This window comes from Mytilus californianus, unplaced genomic scaffold (assembly GCF_021869535.1).
Source record: "Mytilus californianus isolate M0D057914Y unplaced genomic scaffold, xbMytCali1.0.p SCAF_9, whole genome shotgun sequence".
In the NCBI taxonomy this organism is placed as follows: domain Eukaryota; kingdom Metazoa; phylum Mollusca; class Bivalvia; order Mytilida; family Mytilidae; genus Mytilus; species Mytilus californianus.
This window is the reverse complement of record NW_026262745.1, coordinates 31,144,388-31,164,930: the sequence shown is the minus strand read 5'-3', so window position 1 is coordinate 31,164,930 and position 20,543 is coordinate 31,144,388. Positions and strand designations below refer to the sequence as shown.

Genomic DNA, 20,543 nt, shown 5'->3' with positions numbered 1-20,543 from the left:
AAGGTAATGGAGTATACCAGCAATTTCAGTTTGATGCCACGCTTTACTTCTCTCAGTTTACGTGCACACGTTATTGCTCTGGTATCTGTCCTATAGAAATTTGTTTTTAAAGCAATCACATTCTCTCTTATTTTCTTTAGTACATCTTTAAATATAAATCACGATCTCCAATTCTCAAAACGCCCATTGCGTACGCGCGTTTGCGATCCGGCACCTCATCCGGGACACTTTTCCGCGCCACGTGACACCTCTGTTGATATTGAACATTGGCGCGGCATCCTGACCGAATCTAATACTTCGTCGATAGGGCCAGGTGTAGTACAATCCACGTGACCAACTATCCGCGCTGAACAGGACTGAATTACTGCGCATGTGCGTGTTCTATTAACAAGGAATATATCAATCGGATCGTTAATTAACTGTTGATGCACGATGTTTATCAATAACGTTTGGATTTACGTTGCGCACGATATTGGTGTCACTTTTAAAAAATGAAGAAGAGGGCGAGTTTTTCTCCTTTACGCTCTTTTTTACAAAATAAATATCAATATTCTGCATATCATTCGAAAGAAAATTAATCACAGAAGAATATTAAATAGTTTATTTTCGCTTTGTTTATTATATTAAGATGTACTATGTTGATTCCGATGCCTTAAACGTCATTTTAAGGGTGTCCCACTGTTACAATTATGGTAGGTGCGGGTCTTTGAAATCAATTTGCGGTTTTAAAATTTCGCGAAATAGTATAAAATTTCGCAAGAGCTGTGTACGTCATCAAAGAAATATGACGTCATTGCCGTTTTTCAAGATGGGTGAAAGAAGATAGCCAGAAAGGTTGAAACAAATCAGAGAAAAAATGTCCAATTCAGATGGTCAACACCCGTAAAAACTTTTCAACTTTAGTTATTACTTGATAAAAGAGACGTAAGTAGCATTTAATCATATCAGAAAATTTGAACATGTCCTAAGAAGCTTTCTGAAGTCATCAATATCTATCTACTGTCTTACTTTCAAACTATCGTCAGTTTTCCCGTGTCCAATAAAATGTCCCCACTGACAAAATAAGGCATTTACACATCTAAAGCCTGTTTATCAAATGAGATTTCACTTGATCTGCAATAAGTTACAACTTTTAACTGATAGAAATGAAAAATACATTTAATGTTCTCTGTAGAAACATAAAATTATGTTCATAAAAGCTGCATATCGAAAATACGAAAAGAAACAAAATGTCTAATGAGATGTCCCCATTACTGAAATTTGACGTCGGCGTTGTCATGAACAGTTTTGAGCTGAACTCGGATATTCATATACGTTATAGTTCGGTGTATTTGGCATGAAATTCATTTTCTGAAATGGTCTGAAAAATATTTAATCAAGTCCTTGGTCTGTTTGTATGCACGGGAATCTGTAATATGTTTATATTATAAAAGACGACATGATTAGCTCCCAATACTGGACAAAAGTCAGGCTTCGGGCCCATGCGAGTGAAACAAGCTTGCCTTATATTTTAGTTTCCATGTCTCACTTTCACAAATAGAAACATAAAGTTAAAAATACTCCGATCAAAATGTACTTTATCTCAATTGTAAGGCCCCTTGTCGATTCAGATAATGATCGATTCAAAATTACGTTATCTGTATACACACTTCTTTCCCACCAGCGTTGTCCTTATCATGATTCATATTTTTTAGGAAATTATAAATCATATTCTAACAGGCAAATTGAGGAGCCGGTATTTCATTTGCCGTTTGATTCCAATTAATTACTAATTTCCGTGTAATGGTACAACTATATAAATATCCATGTACTTTACTTTCAGTAGAACATCGAATATCATAATGCATGCAAGTAAACTCGTATAAATGGATATGTATACAGGTTAAAAGTTAACCAAATTGATAATATTTATCTACATGCGTAACAAGATTACATTCACTTCAAATATGAATAAAAGGAGTCATGGAGAAAACGTCAATGAGACAGAAACCCAAAAACAAAAATCACCACAAGATATCGAAAATAGACATATACAAGTCTTCAAGTACAGTTTACTCTGCTAAGGCCTATACTTTCTAGTAAATGCACCATATATCTATTATTTTACACTATTCTTCTGAATTGTCGGATTCCATTACTATAACAATACACCAAGATTTTTAGAATGCATCAGTGTAGCATGTGCCCTTTTTTCTGTCACCAACAATATGATTTGATAACACATTTACTGAAAAGACATCAAAATGACTCAAACTTTAAAGTACACTGTTCATCTGTTGGATGTGGAACAACTTTCAAGACATACAATGCATTTCAAATGCATTGTAAGAGAAGGCATCCAGATGACAATAGACCAATGTGTGATGCTGGTGCTGAACAAGGCAATAATGGACATGGCATAAATATGCATGAAGACAATGATATGGACATAGATGTGAATGACACAAATACAAAAGTTATTGATGCACACCATATTCTCAAATTAAGAGCGGACTACCATCTTAGTCAATCTGCAGTCAGTAATATTGTATTATCAACAAAAAGTCTTTTTGCTGATAGACTAGATATTGTAAAAAATAGAATTAGACTATCATTACCAGAAGATGTTGTTAAGTCTATCAATATTGATGAAATCTTTTAAGAAGACTCTTTTAATGGATTAGAGAGTGAATATTTACAAGAAAAATTCATTCGAGAAAATTTTGGCTATATTGAACCAATCCCTGTTAAATTAGGTCTTGTAAAAAAACAAATTAAGCATTGCGGACGTTACAAATTTATAGAAAGAGACGCTTTAGGTTATCAGATACCTTTTAAAAAACAACTGGAACAACTACTGTCAATGAAAGAAGTTCAAGAATGTTTGCAAGAAGATGTAAGAGTGACAAATAAAATGACTGATTTTTATGATGGTCGATACATGAGTAAAGCGTTTTATCAAAATCATCCTGATGCATTATTGTTAGTATTATACTTTGACGACTTTGAAATTGACAATCTTATTGGTGCACATCGTAAGAAGCACAAACTCTCTATTTTTTATTGGTCTCTGCTTAACATCTCACCAGAATTCCGATTCAAGGTACAAACTGTGCAATTGATAGGGGTTGCAAAAACTTCTTATATCAAGAAATTTGGACCTAATGTAATATTATCAGACTTTGTTGAAGGTATGAAGAAATTGTATACAGGTTGTGACATTCTTGTTGGAAGTGAGTTAAGAAAACTGTTTGGCACCTTTTATTGTGTATTAGAGGATACTCCAGCAGCACAGTATTTGGGTGGCTTTACAGAAGGTGTTGGTTTTGCAGAAAAGCCTTGTAGAACCTGTGAAATAGACCACACCCAACTTGGGGAAAGTCTGCACGGAAAACAATTTCCTTTGCGTAATTTGCAAGAACACAATGATCGTTGTGATCATTTAGATGAGTTTAACAAATGTCGAAGAAGATATTGGTCTAGGAAGTATGGTGTCACATATCCGAGTTGTTTACTACAAATTCCAGAATTTGATGCGACTCAAGCTATATTACATGATCCCATGCATATTTTATTGGAAGGTATTGTCAAAATGGAGCTCCAGCTTATGCTCTCTGAAATGATTTATAAAAAGAAATATATTTCCTTGAAGGAATTGAATTGTTCAATTCAAAATTTCAATTATAGTGCTTCAGAATTGAATGATAAACCTCAACAAATTGAAAAAAATCATTGGATCGAAAAAATGTTCTGCCTATGACAGCCATTGAGGTAAAAAATCTAATGGTCCTTTTGCCATTTATGATTGGTGATAAAATTCCAGATGAAGACCAACATTGGTACAATTTTCTACGCTTGATTCAGATTACAGTGTTATATATAGTGATATCTCCAATAGCATCAGATGATACCGTTAATTCATTGACACAGCTAATTTATGAACACAACTTAAATTTTAAGGAACTTTATCCTGATGTAGATTTCACACCAAAGTTACACTTTATGACCCATTTGCCTGATCAAATTAAGAAATTTGGACCAGGAAGAAATCACTGGTGTGTTCGTTTTGAGGCAAAACCCAATTTGTTTAAGAGTAGGAAATGGAAAAATTTTAGAGCTATCGAAAAATCTACAGCATTTTTCCATCAAAGATGGATGTGTTTGCAGCAGCTTTCAGGGAATGGAGAAAAGTCTGAAGCATACTTGTATGAAGGTGACTCAGTAAAGCAGGGCATCACAGTTTTACAAGACCAAATTAGTGACGGTGTAAAACGAACAATTGAATCAACTGGCATCATTATTTCACATGAAGTCATGAGAACTGGAATTGTCTCAATTCATGGGATTTCATACAACATAAACAATGTCATTGTTATAGATAACAATGCTGAAGAACCTAAATTTGGAATGATCAAGAATATTTATTTGATCGAACATTTGAAGTTTGTAGAAGTTTTGCATCTTGAAATAACAGGTTTTAATGAACACATTAATGCCTTTGAATGCATGAAATCTAACATTGAACGAACAATATGTTTAACTGACCTAACTTACAAATGGCCACACATTGTGCACTACTACAAGAGTAAATTGCATGTGATGCTTTATAACGTAGATTTTTGTTGAAGTGCTTGAAATTTTAACACAGTGAGCAAAACTCTTACATCTGTATTTATTTGTGATATCTTGCAATTGTAGAAAATGAAATTGATGGTATTGCCCTCAGAAATTTAAATGACACTGACATTCAACAAATGCTGCCACTAGGCAAAATAGGACCACTGAGAAGATTGATAGACTCAAGGCTCACCATATTCAAAAATCCTTAGACAAAAACCAAAGTGTATTGGTAAACTTACCAATAGAATGCAACACAGATTCAACATCTCCAGCTACATCCAGACCAGTAACCCCAGTTGTTTCTACACAATGTACCAGTATGCCTATGGACATTGATTCAGAAGAAACAGTAGTTGTACAAAAGACTCCAGATAAGGTGAGATTCATGCGCCAACTGTTATTCTTATTGATCATACTATGTATGTTTTAAACATGTATTATGTTTATTTGAAATCCAGAAAATATTCCAGTAAAAGATAAATAGGCTACATATGCATGCATATATCTTTTAAACACAGAAGATAAGATAGAAGTTTATATATTCAGATTTTTAATAATCATGCAAACATTTCAATCTAAATAGCATTAATATTGAAGAGCAAACATTTAAAACACTAATATATATACTTCCAACTGTTTAACAGTACTAAAGTTACATGTGCATGCAATGTTAATCATATGTATCTATTTCTTTTACAGCGCCATCAGCAGACAGTCACACAAAGTCCGATACTTCTAAATAAAGGGGCTATAGACATTGATCAGTTCATTCCTCAATACTCCACAGCAATACAGTTCTTACTTGATAGTGGTAACATACTAAAGGATTAGAACAAGTTTATTGAATAAACTGCTTACCACATTCTGTCCAAGACAAATATTATATTTAACATCAGAGACGTCTATGGACAACTTGGCCGGGCCTTGTATATGAAGTACCCATGCACTGAGTTTTCTGCTGGAGATCAACCATGGGTAAGGCAATTGTAATATGCGTGTGCAAAGTAACATAAATAAATCAATGTTCTATTTGATTAAATTAAATTTAAATTTTGCTTTTGAGAATTAAGCTTTAAATTCTGTAAAATTCAGAAATTATAGTGCGTATTCAATTTTGTAATTTTTTTAGAGAAGACGAAATTTGTGAGAAAAAATCAATTATTACAATTTCAGTAAAAATTTTATTCAGATTTATGCATTGAATATTTGAATATGGATTCTTATCATTGCTATACTCACTTAGTCACATTATTCACATTAAAAAGAAAACTTTGCAATAATTTTGGAATTTCAGTTTTACATGTATATGATGTACTTCAAAAACAACTGTATGTTTAGATACATGCCTTTTCAAAATACGATTTTTTGCGTTACATGTACCATGTAATTGTTAATTTTTGGGACCTGGAGTCTACTCCTGTATGGTAATTTATAAAATTTCATTTATTTGCTTTGTCTTTTAGGCACATTTTACCCCAAGACTTTCACAAAAAGTCCGTAACATTAGATGGAAATGGAATAAAAAAAGTAAACGTGTGCATTCGGATGATGGTCCACCTACTAAAAAGAAAGGTCCCAGGCGATATGATTTGGAACCAGATTCCACAGGTACAGTAGTCAAGATAGTTTTTGTAGTACCATTGTTAACACTTGAATATTGTGTCTTAGCACGTACTTTTAATGTAAAACATGCAAAAAAAAATCCATTGGGTGACTAAGCATTCATTAGTCTTATTTTGATAGGGGGGAAAAACCTAATATGTACATATACACTTTGGTTACATACATGTAGATATATGTTAGATGGATAACTCTTCTTTTTTTTTCTATCTTCCAATACATTTGGATTTAATTTTAAGCATCTGTCTGTCTGTTGATGTTGCTCTTTTATTTTCATTTAAATTCTACATGTTTCCGTGTGTATGCTATTGTCAAGACAGTCTTGCTTGTTTATAGATATCAAGTTTACATTATGTTTTATAAATTAAAAGTGTAGTTTAGTCATCTTGAAATATTGAGTTAGAATTTTAATTTTATTTTAATAATCAGCTATTCTTATAATAATTTTTAGAACAATGTACATCAACTGAAACAGAAACAGAAACAGAAGCGATTAAGATAATGGCAGAGGAGCTGACAAAACCCAAACAAGAACAAAACAAGGCATTAATCCTTAAGCTTCAACGGTCTACTTTCCAACAAAGAAGGAAGTTCATCCAGACCGTTGAAGATGGAAATATGCAAAGCATTGTAGAAAAATATCCGATCATGAAAATTCCAGAATTTGTAAGTAATTTTCAAAGTTTTATTAAAACAATTTCACAATTTTCATTTAATAGTATACAAAATGTTTTGGTGGATTCAAAACTTTTATCAATACCTTTGCATGTCCACTTTTAAATTGGCGGAATTTATTTTGGCAATTTTGTTCTATTCGCGAAAAATAAACAAAAAATTTCACCCCATGAAAATAACCCGCTATACAGTATATGTGTTGCAATTTTATATATGTACAACAGTATAATACTTATCTTAGGAAATATCATGATTATTATTATACTGGCAAAATAATGTATATGTCAATTGTTTAATTATTATATGTATATGTCATTTAAGAAATAGTACTCCATGATTTTTTTTTAAACAGATTGTAAAAGAATTCGAAATGATGAAACCCGACCTAAAGAAGGATGTTCTCCTAGATAAATGGACAGATGTTCTTGGCATTTTAGACAAGATGTTTGAGGGTAATGATCAGGTACATATATATTTATGTTTATACACAGCTATTTTTTTTGAAATTCATGTCAGTCTTAATAGTGTTTGTATTAGAATTGATTTGTTCTTATATTCCAAGCAAAATCTAACATTGTCTTTGGTACATTTAGTAAAGGCTAAACCAGATCTGAACAGCTTTCAGTATAAATGTATATTTTAAACAGTTTCATTTAAGGGAATCTTTGAATATCTATTGGAATTTTAACCTTACAAAAAAGATGATTTTTCAGATTTTTTTTATGATACTACTAGCTATTGCAAATAAAAACAAAACCATTTCGTCATTTTACCCGTAATATTATGTATACAGGGAAAAAGGGGGAGTGGTCAGCAATAAAGCCATTATAAAGTATATTGCTAAATACAGTATTCTTAAAAGACTTATTTTCATTTTTGTATATGCATTTTTTATAGGACAGTGACAATGAGGAAAACCTGAACACAGGTCAGGAACTGATAAAGATTGTTGATCGAATTGAGGCAAAGATAAAATTTAGAACATCAAAGAAGGAACAGAATGATCTAATTGTAAAAGTAGATGCAAGTAAATAGATATGGATATTAAGTAGCTTATGCGAAACTATTTGGTTTAATGTCACTGATTCTCTGGTATACATTGAAAATGGTTAATTCTAAAAAAAAAAATCATAAATTGCAGAATAGGTCTGACTGTTAATCTTGAATAACAAATCAAAAGTATGGAATTAGGAACATGCTTTTTACCTCCAATATATGAGTCCTTCGTTGTGGTCAGCATTTTCTTTTTAACTTAAATTTTTTTAATTGTATTTGTATGAATTTTTTTAAGAAGCCTGCTTAATTATTATATTTTAGAGACAGTTGCATACAAATTAAAAGTTTAAGGTAGATATTTAAATTTTATAAGCAAAATGCTTTCTTTGGAAAGACTTGAAAGTTGGACTAACACTTATGTTTCATTTCAGGTTAAAAAAGTTAATCTTACTACCAAAAAGAAAAGCCCACCAAGAGCTGTAATACTTACCAATGAAGATGGTTCGATAAACAATACATATATGGTAGGGGATGGACTTCAAATATCAGCAGGAACAGACATAAAACAGCTGTTACAACTACTTGTTGTGACATACTATGCATATGATTTGTCTTATCCTAAATGTTACCAACTTTTGGGTTTTTTGCAAATGGCTATCCTCAAAGACAATGCCAATTTTCATAAGGGAGCAAATTACCTAAAGTTCGAAAAGGAATTCCTGCAACATGTGGTCAGCCGGGAAGAAGTTGATCAATGATTACAATCGTTCTCTATTTACTGGTGTTATTTCTGTATGTATTTCTAAATTATAGTGTCAGACTTTATGTGAGCATGCTTCACTGTGGGATACACTTTTAGCTTTTATTGATCATAAACTTCATTGTATAAAATTTTTGTCACATTTTTCTAAAGAACTACAAATATATATATAGTCTTTCTAAAATTTAAGATGAACCTTCCTGTGACCATGCTACATTGTATTCTGTGTAACGCATTTTTACAGCCAATGCTCATCATCCTGTCAATAGCTAACAGATAAATTTTTGTCTTGTCTTAGACATTTTTATGATGTTGTTTTCATTTCATTTAATTTCTTAAAGTGAAATCAATGTTGAATATTTTTTAAATAAAGTTTGCATATGTCTATGAAGAGTAATACATGCATGTATGGGAAATCAGCCTTAAAAGAACTGTTTTTGTATATATATCTGGGATGATCATAAGTTGGCAGATTTGTTCTTAAACAATTTACCTTAAATATATAGTACACACAAGTGTACAATAGAAATATGTATTAAGATAAAGACTTAGAAATATTGAACCAATACTTGCCAATCTTCTTCCTTAAAAAGACTTTGGGCAATTTCCTTATGATTTTTGGTTCTTGTGCAAGGACACAAGTATGAAGGTTAAAAACTGGTATTTTATATGTATATTTTATTGACACGATTAAAGTATAAAATTGGATTTGAATTTGTGTACATTTGGTCATTTTTCAGAAAAAGTTTGGTTTTGTTTCTTAAAACATTGAAACCAATCAAATTCTTTTTATTGAATTGTATAATATAATTTATGAAAGCTTTTACAATTTTACAGACTGTCAGGATTAGGTTGTATATTTTTATTTATGATTTCTTTTGAATGCAAGAACCTATTGTTTTGTTGTTATTGTCTCTTGTATTAATTGTATGATGTATGTTTGAATGCATTTAGTGAGACAAATAAAATATTGGAACTATTTAAATTGATTTTATGTTGTACTAGAGAAGATGGTTTACAGCCTTTAAAAGGGCCTTTGGGAAGAATATATTATTTTACCCTATTATTATTATGATTATTATATTAATCTCTTATATACACTTAGAGGAATGGTGGTAAAATTGATCAGAAGGACATGAAATCAGAACCAACCAATAGTGGTATACCATTTAATAGTGGTTAGTTAAACAGATTTTGTTATCATCAAACTTCTGAGGTCCAAACAGGGTCATCATACAATTCTAAACATCTGACATCTAAACACATGAGAAATCTAAACATCTGACATCTAAACACTTGACAAATCTAAACATCTGACATCTAAACACTTGTTGAAATCTAAACGTGTTTAGATGCTAAACATGTTTCAAAACGTACTAGAAAAAGTGTTTAGAATTGTGTTTAGAATCTAAACACTGTTTTTACGGTGTAGTATGTGGAAATTTTTATGCTTTGAGTATGCAACATTGCATTAAAAAATATTGTTTCAGAAAATTTACAAATTTAAAATACTATAAGTATACTACATTTACAGTGATGTAGGTATAATTGACATTTCATTTTTTCCCTTTTGAACAGCCAAACAAAAAATGCCTGCTAAAAAGCAACTGGACCACCAAGTATATCTACTTGAAAAAACACAAACCGAGGCATACATTGATTTTACTGTAGAATATCAATGAATAAAATTGTCCCAGCGTTCTTTTGGAAATTGTAAACCGTATTTCATTCGTCAAGTTCGTCCGAAAGATAGACAAACCTGTTGCTGCAGGTACCACGTAGAAACCAAACGCGCATTCAAATGTTGCATGAATTTTCGGAAAAAAATATTGACCGAGAATGATGCATATGATGAAAATAATGTTCATGTTATGATTACATAAGCGACATTGTAGATGTCACATTATGTAACAAAGAAGATAATGTCCACAAAATATCATGCCTTAAAAGAGATTGTGGAGAATGTGGTATTAACAAACTTGAATTTCCACTACATCAGCATAGAGCAACGTGGCAAAACAAACAATTCCGAACACCTCTAACTGATCTTCCACAAAATCATTGCGTCTGCGTACATGACTTTTCAGAAAATTACCGCTGTACGGATTTAAAAGAACTTCAAAGTTCTTATTTATAAAAGACGGAAGTGTCTATTCATGTAACAATAATACATCGCCACGCTTTACTTGAATATGACGGTGTTGATAGTACCTCTGAGTTTCCTGAAATAATTACCGCACATTTTTTTGTGATAAGTAGTGACTAGCAGCATGATCAACATTTTGTTCATGAAGTTCGAAAGAATATAACAGAATACTTAAATTCCATCTCTTACCCGGTCCATACAATGCACGAGTTTACAGATGGATGTGCAGCACAATACACAAGTCTCCACTGCTTTGGTGATATAAGCCAGACTTGTAAGGATTTTGGATACAGCAATTTCACCCGAAATAATTTTGAAACCGCACATGCAAAAGGTAATATTTTTTGGGGAAATTATTAACATTTTAATATTTTTATTCTTTCAAAGAACGCTTCATGTTTTGAAAAAATCTATTTGCATTGTTTGCATTTTCATCTAACGTTAATAAGCTCGGTCAACAGAACTATAGTATTGGCTTGGCAATGGTCGTTATTTAAGCGGGTGATTTTAAATAGCAATAGAATCTTCCGCAAGATACGTGGTCGTACATAATAGAAAAGCAACAACACTGATAAGACACATCATTATTCAAAGTTAAAAAAATAAATAAACGGAAAAACAAAAAATAAATCTTGATGATCGAAAATCAGGCAAATATACTACTAGAATCAACAATTAAAGTAAGAAAGTTATTTTTTGTATAACTATAAAGAAAACACCAATACATTATTTAATACAAAGAAGACATGTGGATCATACATACATATATAAGGTAGATAACCACACTCAAACATACATCACATTCGACTTCGTCTCGGGTGACATACCTCTTTTTGTGTTGTAATAGAAAATTGTATGCATGTTTATACAAGTCAAAATCGCATTTCTTTTACATCTTAAAACATTGGCAGTCTTTGTAAATAGCAACTGAAGATAAAAAAAAATGTCCAGGTATTATGATAAAGTAATTTTCCTCATTATTTCAAGCCCGCAGGATGCCGCCGGTGGACTTCTAAAGCGACAGGCAGATATAGCCGTCTTACGCGGACGAGCGACAATACAAAATGCATCCGATCTATATAATATTGCCGTTATGAAAATGACACAAACCAAATCCGTTTGTAAAAGAAGATTTGTGGAAACAATCCCGAGGGAGACAAACCTATCTTACAAACCTTGTGTGCTCGTATTATAAATCAAAGTAACGTCGTCAACTTCATGCAATATTGACGTTTTACGTGTAACGTCAAGTGACACCAGTATTGTGCGTAACGTCATTATACTTGTTAATTTTTTCGAAATTAACATTTCATATGAAATTAAATATTTTTTAATAAATTCATGGCAATAAAAATATTTCCCGCCATGTGTCAAGAAATGACGCTATCCCACGATGCATCATTCTAACATCCAATTGACAAAACCATGTTGTTGTATTACGCCTGGCTCTACTGTCGAGCAGTGAGCCAGGATCCCAGGCTAATCCGCAAACGGATGGCCGGAAAAATAGAGATTTTTAACTATTCTTCCGGCTAGCCAAAACAATAGTCACTCCGTTTTTGTAATGTTATGAATTGGTGTAATGATAATGATATGATATTGAATAGAGATAAGACTAAGGTAATGTTTTTTCGTTCTAATAGACAAAATGTTTTTGAAACAGAATTAAGTATCAACTTTGATGATGAATATATAATAGACGTCATTCATAATCAAAAACTGCTAGGAATCCATATTAACAAATCTCTTTCATGGGAAAATCAAATTGACAAACTTTGTGCAGTAATTGTAAGCAGACTGCATCTTATGGGCCGACTCAAAGCATATCTTCCAGTAAGTGTTCTCAAACTATATTATAATGGATATATACTTTCAATTATGGACTACTGCTGTATCGTGTGGGAAAATGCTTCAAAAACTAATATTGACAAATTATACAAGTTACAAAAGAAAGCAGAAAGAATCATTTGGAATGCAAGTTTTGATATCTCTTCATCAGTTATGTTTAAAAAGTTAGAATGGATTACCATTTATAATAGAATAAAATATTCTATGACAGTGATGGTATATAAGTTTATGAATAATTTTGCACCTGAATATTTATTTGGACTATTTTCAAGTTGTTCAGGTGTTAATAACTACGCATTAAGATCATCTTCCCAAAATAATATATTTGTTCAACGATATGAAACTTATTATGGTAAAAGAACATTTATGTATTCTGGAACCTTGCTGTGGAATTCCTTGACTTTGAAAGAAAGTAAAACTATAAATGTTGTTAAAACAAAATGTCAAGCTTATCTCTTGAAAATACAAGAAGAGAAATTTTTGCAGTTTTAATGTAACAATTTTAATATGAATAGACTTTTTATTTAAGTCAATGGTATTTGTCCACCTGTTCTATATATATGTGCTCTTGTATGCAGTGTAGTGTTGCTTTATTGCTCTTTTGTTTATAATGTATTATTATCTTTTAAAAAATGTGTTTATTTATATGTAGATTAGAAGGTCATGGGGGCGGATTAACTGTTTAGTTAACTGTGTAACCTTCTGAAAATAAAGAATTTGTTATTATAAGTTCTTAGAAATAATAAGTTGATATATTATAATACTGTGGATTGATTTATTTTCTATGGTACTCATTTTTGTAAAATATTGTATATTCGTGGATATTTGATTTCGTTGTTTTTTCCGTAAGTCTGCACACACTATGAAAATAAAGAGATGTGGGATGATTGCACATGAGACAACTATCCACAAAGGTTCAAATGAAGTGGATGTGAGAAAAGGTTATACCGTATGGTCGGCTATACAAGGCATCGAAATGAAAATATGAAACAATTCAATTGAGAAAACTAACGGCCTAATATATAATAAAACAATTTACGAAAAACAAATATGACAGACATGAACTAACGACAACCACTGAACTACAGGCTCCTCACTTGGGACAGGCACATATAGTATGTGGTGGGGTTAAACATGTTTGAAGGCGCCAACCTTCCCCTAACCTGGGACAGTGATGCAACAGTACAACATAAGGACAAGCTATAATCAAAGTACTGAAGTACTGAACATCGGATGACCGCAGGTTCTTGTGGATGGTCAAAAGCACATGTCACAGAAACAGATCACATCTCTATACCTGAAACTGAGGTTAATTTACAGAGATTTTTTTTTCTTATACAAGTTCGTGCTTGGATGATGAATAAATGACAGGAAATTCAACCTCACCGTAATAACTATTATATTGTAGTGATACAAATCAGTATACCTTAGACTATTATACTAATATAATAATAGTTCCAGAGAATACACTGGTTTGTTGTTATATATTATATTAATATTACGGTTGCATGTATATATAATTTTCATCTATTTGTATATCATACTATTCTACTATTATTATAGTGTAATGCAAGTGCATGGTGGACACTCTTCTGTAAAAAAAAATCAAAGTCTTAAAGGCTGTAAAAGCAATTGCTGCCATGTTAATGTTTTGTGGACTTTTATTTTTCATCCATATATATAAGAATTAAACCTGACAGGACAGGAGTGTTAACTAGTGAGAAGCAAGACGGTTTTAACTTTATATCAATATAAGACTTTAGCAGGAAATCATTTCAAATATGTTTTATATTTTACAAGGAGACAACAAGTTTACCAGGCTAAAGTTGGGGTTAATTATACATGTGCTGAAACATATAACTGAAAAAAAAATCATTATGGATTATCCCCTGGTAGTGTTTGTAACTGGGCAATAATTTCCTTTATTGATTTGATTTTAACCATTTTCATAATTAATTTAAATTAACCTTTCAGTTAAAACATTTCAACTTTCCAGACGCAAATGTTGAAAAACGGGACAGAAATAAAATATCTTACAAGACATAAACATGTATAAAATAAATATATATTTCAGCTTACTAAAAATATTTTCATAATGTTACTTTGACATCATTTCTTAAAACTAAGTCCCAAACATAATTGCTCAGTTGACATGTGTCATCCTCATGCGATACGAGATAACTATAATTCTGATGTAATCCCGAAAAGGGGGGTCATCACAAACAAACATGACATTAAATTGTCATTATACGAACTAGAACAAACAGCTCTATGTTGCTTTGATATTTATCAATTTTCGGGAAACATGTGAAATAAATTTCAGGTCTATTTCATTATAGTGCCTAACAAGATTGTGTGAGGTAGACGAAATTGACCTTAAAACGATCGTATTGTCTTTTGATGTCCAAAAATAGGCAGATCGGACATATAAGGACTTTATCTAATGACTACATAAATTTGGGATTTATTATTATTATAATATTCTAATGAAACTGAAAATTGTATTTTTTTTTAGGATAAACAACAATTTTACCTGGCGTAGCCGTTCATAAATGTTTTTCTGCATTTATCTTCGAAAAATGGCGTATTTAATGGAATAGAACGTTAATACAGTAAACTTTCTCTTTTTTCTCCGCAATAGGCTATCAAAAATAATTTATCTAATGTGTATGTGGAAAATTATGTGAAAAGATAAAAAGTGGCAATTGTTACCTTTCATACCTTAAGTTTCGTTCATCCGATTCTGACCAATGCTTATATACTAAATATCTATTTATATGCCGCTATTATTGTTGTTGTTACCAATTATGTAAATCAATTGTATCTGATTTTATGCCCTTTATGGGCCCTGTAATTTGGGAAATAAAAAAAAAATCTATTCATTGATAAAACGTAATATGGACTGGTCCAGTGTCCAGTTTGCAGGTCATTTAATTTTCTGTACACATTCATGCACGCTCTGACATAATCAATATACTCGTACGAAAAAGCATGAACAGTTTGAAGGTAATCTAATAATAACTTAATCCAATCAAATTGCATAAGATTCAATAACAATGTCAAGTCCACATCATAATGAGTAATAGAGGTAAACTGGGTAGGGAGAAAATGACAGATATTTCAAGTTAATATTTATGCAATAACGAATTAAAATTTGTCAACCAAAAGTTTTGCTACAATTTCAAAAACATGTCGTTCTGTATGGGTATAGTTTTCGGATCTTTCATTAGCGTATTTAAGGCTATAAAAAGTTTGGGCTTCAAAAGTTCACACAATTATTGACTTTATACAGAAAATTCGTCCTTGTAAAACATTTAATAGTTCACAAATGATACGCGATTTTAAAGTAAAATTATTTCTTAAAACACTGCAAAAAATTTCATTCATATTGATAAAGTGGTATCGTCATAAAGTGCGTTGAAATGAACAGTGGTATAGCAAACATCGAATTCCCTCACAAAATGTTATCACACACTACAGTAAGGGGAGTCAGTTAAGTTTGTCTATTTCTAGATACTATACAGGTAATCTTTTGACACTACGTATACAACCTGTGTGACCTGTGTAGTGATTTTGATTTTACGATAAATTCATGAATGAACGATAATTTTATGAATGAACATGAGCACCTGACCTCTTTCTTAAACACCTATTAAACATATAAAACCGTATTTAATAAGGAGATAATTCAGTCAAATTTTCAGTACTAAATCAACAACTGAAATGATTCCATTTTTGATGAAACATCGTACGAACGGAGAACGGAATCGCAGGTATAAAAATGCACTTTTTTCCCTTGTAATGACCGCGGATCTATAATTTTTATAGATCGGTTGAAATCCCAAAACTAATTTGAATAATGGAAATTTAGGCGATAGCAACACATCGGAATGACCTCAAGGTCATCCTCTGTAAAAATCAGTTGGAAAGTCTATAGACAATTTGTATTTTGTTCGTTATTTAAATTTGTGGTTCATCTATACCAATGAAATCCGCGCAAATTAGTATCCCATGAATAATAATGAATTCATGCGGTAACTTATATCTGTCTAATGAGATTTTTTAACATGTGTTTTGTATTGAATATTGTAAAGAGAGCACACCAACCTTACAAATTATCTATATAGGTTTGAGTTGCTTTGTCCGAGTATCATTACTTTAAGGATGTTCGCTCATCTGTTTCAAAATAACAAGCATTTGAGAAGACTATTATAAATTGATAGTATATAAATAACGAAACTTTAAAAAAAAAATATGGGTCCGTGTCCTTGTTTTAGAAATATAATCAATTTAAATTTGGTGGGAAATGATTCTCTCTAGACTTTTCCATACATTTAACATTGGCACCTTTTTTCTATCAAAAACTATGAAAAAATAACAAGGATTTTGTAAGATTTTCAAATATGTTTTTTTTAAAACTATATGGAATAAAATTATGAAAAGAAAAGAAAGGGGTGAGCGGGCAACATTTTTATTAGAACTACATGGATAAAACTGAGGAATCCGAATATCTGACAAAAAGTCAAAGGCAAGAGTAGCGTCTTAAGAATTAAAGTTCAATACAACGGAAGAGCTCTGTCACAAAAATAAAGATGATAACTGAAAATATTGGCAAAAAATAACATCCTCCAGTGCCACTAACCAGAGACCCAATGGAGCCAAAACGACACACAAAAAAAGCAAAACCGGCATATCATCAAAACCCAAATACCATTGGGAACAAATCCTGGCAAGTTAGGTTTCTTTTGGTTCATAGTTCTTGAAAAAAAAATCTTTGAAATTTAAACTAAAATTTTGAACCTTTGAAGCCACATTTCCAAAAGTAAAAACACTTGTGCTGATCTTGGGTGAGTGACTGGGTGACCGACGTAAGGCCAGACAGACGGAACCTTTAAATGCATTGTCCCCTATCTCTACTGGGGATATAATAAGAAAGAAACGAAAGTGATAAATATTAGTTTATCGTTATCATGGTATTTTAATTGGAATATTTTATCATTGGGTCCATGATATTTCCAGTATCCTGCTTAAGATGATCAATAAAACTGACATTTTCATGTGAAAATACTCATTGCACAAGAATCAGATGCACATCTGCTATAAAGATACTAAAAATTAAGCAGAAACTGTCATCGTCATATGTGCTTCCTTTTATTATGATAATGGTCAAACTTTATTAAACATATTATATATACAATTTTCAACAAGCGCCGATTAAATTCTATTTGACAAATTCACATTTCGTATCTGTTTGAGTTCTATATTATTCTAAATCTGCTTCATTTCGTTTCCTGAGTAGTTCTTTCCTTGTAATCTTTTTTCTTGTTTTTCATACTTATTCGACTTAATTTCTTACATTTAGAATCAATACTCTTTGAATGACTATTGTTCGAAGATGATCTACTATCAGACTCAGAATCTACTTCCACTGCAAAGTTATAAAAAGTTTCATTTTTCATATCCTTTGTAACACATTCGGAACTGGAAATATCGTCAAAGTCATCAACAGATTCATTTTTTATTTCATTTTTAACACATTTGGAGCTAGAAAAATTAAAAACTTTTGGTATTTTATCATTGATGATGACTATTTTTTCTTCAATATTTTTGACAAGGTAATCTACGCTATCAATAAATTGAAACTCTATTTTGTACGTATTTTGAGTACTCTCAAATCCTCTGAATTGTGTTTCAATATATATCTTTAGTTTTTGAATTTCAATCATTAACTGAACATCCGAAGCCTCTTTCAGTGTTGCTTCCAAGATTTGCTTAGTATTTGTGACCGCTTTCTTTCTATTTTCGGCATCCCGAATGGTTAACTCGAGTTTAGCCTTTTCACTGTGGAATGTTTTTTGGTATGCCTTTGTCCATTTGCTTTTAAGTTCCTCAATCCCTTGCTGCAATGTATTCCAAAATTGATCACATTTCTGCATTTCAGTATTATAAGTAACGCCCATGTCAAATAAAGAACTTCTTTCAGCATCTAACACAGAATCTAAATCCGTCAATAAAGCACTAACCTCGTTTTCAGTCTTGCTTACAATGTTCGATTCTCTGAATTTCTTAGCAGCTTCCTCGATAGTCAAAACATTTTCGCATTTTCTATGTTTTACTGAAACACATATAGAACAGCACGAACAATCATGATCAACACAGAACAGTTCCAGTTCTTTATTCTTGTGCTCGGAGCACATATTCCTAAAAGATTTCAAAGCATAACCGTCTTTTGATATGTCTGATATTGGAACAATTTCATGATTTGACCTTAATTTACTACTTTTATGACACCGTGTACATGTTGCGCAAAGAGCATCAGAGCAATCAATACACACGGAAGTTGCTTCTGATTTCGTATTCGCATCAAATCGTTCGCATGACATGCATATCTTTTCGGTACGTTCTACTTTATGTTTTTCGATTAATCCGACAAGGAGAAAATTTAAAGGCATCTGTTTTGTCCATTCTTCTGGTGTTATTCTTCCAGCAAGGACAGGAACTTTAGCTCTACAAACTGGGCAATCAATACTTGTATTGTCATTTTCGAACGCGGATGTAATATATGTCGCAATACAACTTTCGCAAAATGTATGTAAACAAGGTAAATACTTCGGATTATTAAACTGTTCTAGACAAATTGTACACGTTGTTATATCGTAGTCATTTGTACAAAAACTTACTTCAGCTGTCGCCATTTTATATGCTCCTATAGTTTTGTTTTGTTCTGTAGATGTGTGACAACCAGGACTTATACATATTGATCACAGATTATAACTCAGTCAGGATTCTACTTCGTCAAAATTATCTCCCCATTACGTATACGCCACCTAATTTTTATAATCGTAAAAATGGAAGCCATTATAAGGATGACGCGCTGTCAATTTAGCTCTTGAAAACCGAAAAATTTATCCACTTAGTATCATTACGATCTTTATATGCCAGTTGTATTTTAAAAGACAAATGTATCTTCTAGCTATTGAGCATCATTAATGTGTTTTATGCATTTGGTTTTTTCAACTTAAAGCTATTGTCTGATCGGTTGTCAGGGGGGATTTTCGAACGTTCAAAAATATTAAAAAAAATCTAATTAAATATTTCGTGGAAGGGCAGACTAAAAATGTTCAGAGGTTGAAGACTAATTACCCTAGATAACATACACAAAAAAAGAAGTTTTTTTGAAGTTATGCATTTTTAAAGATCCACCAGAAAAGTTTGTCGTCAAGTATTTTTTAGTAAAAAATTGCTATTCGAACATACCTACTCTGTTGTTATGACTCATTAGAAAGATATTTTACTTGACCAATATATTTCATCTTTTAGTACTGTAAATTTTTAATGTTATTGTATCAACCTACAGCCTAAATATATAAAAATAATAGAATCTGAAGCGAGATGATGTATCAATTTTTTTTTCTTTTGTACGTTTTCAAGACAGAATAGTCTACTCAAACACACCTGAACCTAAAAAGGTGTACTCGACTTTCTCTTTTTCGATGAAATTATTGCCTAGTTTGGGTATTTTTCCCCAAAATCTGTCACCGGGGGCAGAGATGCAAATTGGTGCTTTAAAAAGATAAATATATTATCTTTCTTTGGATTTTTTTTCGGCGGAATTGATGCTTATGCACAAAAAAGATCCACGTGAATTTTCACCTACCATGCACAATCGACAGTTTTGTGAAAATTTGTCTATAATTTAAAAATTTACAAATATTTCGAAGCTCAATCCAATAATTTAAGTAAAAATACATACATTAGATGCATAAAATTCTAAATTAGGCACAGTTATTAAACTTTTAAAGCCCATAGAAACAGATGTAAACAATTCAAATTTACCAACAGACTTAACTTCGCCTTTTTTACCTTCTCTAACAAAGAGTTCCATTTCTTTTGTTTAAT

The 20,543-nt window shown here is 31.6% G+C and overlaps 2 protein-coding genes and 1 pseudogene across 2 annotated transcripts; 2 read left to right on the top strand and 1 right to left on the bottom strand.

Moving 5' to 3' along the window:
* The first annotated feature begins 5,302 nt into the window (after positions 1–5,302).
* Positions 5,303–8,781, top strand: LOC127715110 (uncharacterized). Its single transcript, XM_052221154.1, has 6 exons — positions 5,303–5,574; positions 6,063–6,207; positions 6,671–6,885; positions 7,247–7,357; positions 7,792–7,917; positions 8,322–8,781. Exons 1-6 carry the CDS (start codon positions 5,530–5,532, stop codon positions 8,646–8,648), a joined length of 969 nt encoding a protein of 322 aa, XP_052077114.1. The 5' UTR covers positions 5,303–5,529; the 3' UTR covers positions 8,649–8,781.
* A 1,004-nt stretch (positions 8,782–9,785) lies between these two features.
* On the top strand, positions 9,786–12,409 carry LOC127715862 (uncharacterized; annotated as a pseudogene).
* A 5,372-nt stretch (positions 12,410–17,781) lies between these two features.
* Positions 17,782–19,424, bottom strand: LOC127715090 (E3 ubiquitin-protein ligase TRIM56-like). The gene has a single exon (XM_052221127.1). The coding sequence runs from the start codon at positions 19,337–19,339 to the stop codon at positions 17,924–17,926; it is 1,416 nt and encodes a 471-aa protein (XP_052077087.1). The 5' UTR covers positions 19,340–19,424; the 3' UTR covers positions 17,782–17,923.
* Between the last annotated feature and the right edge of the window lie 1,119 nt (positions 19,425–20,543).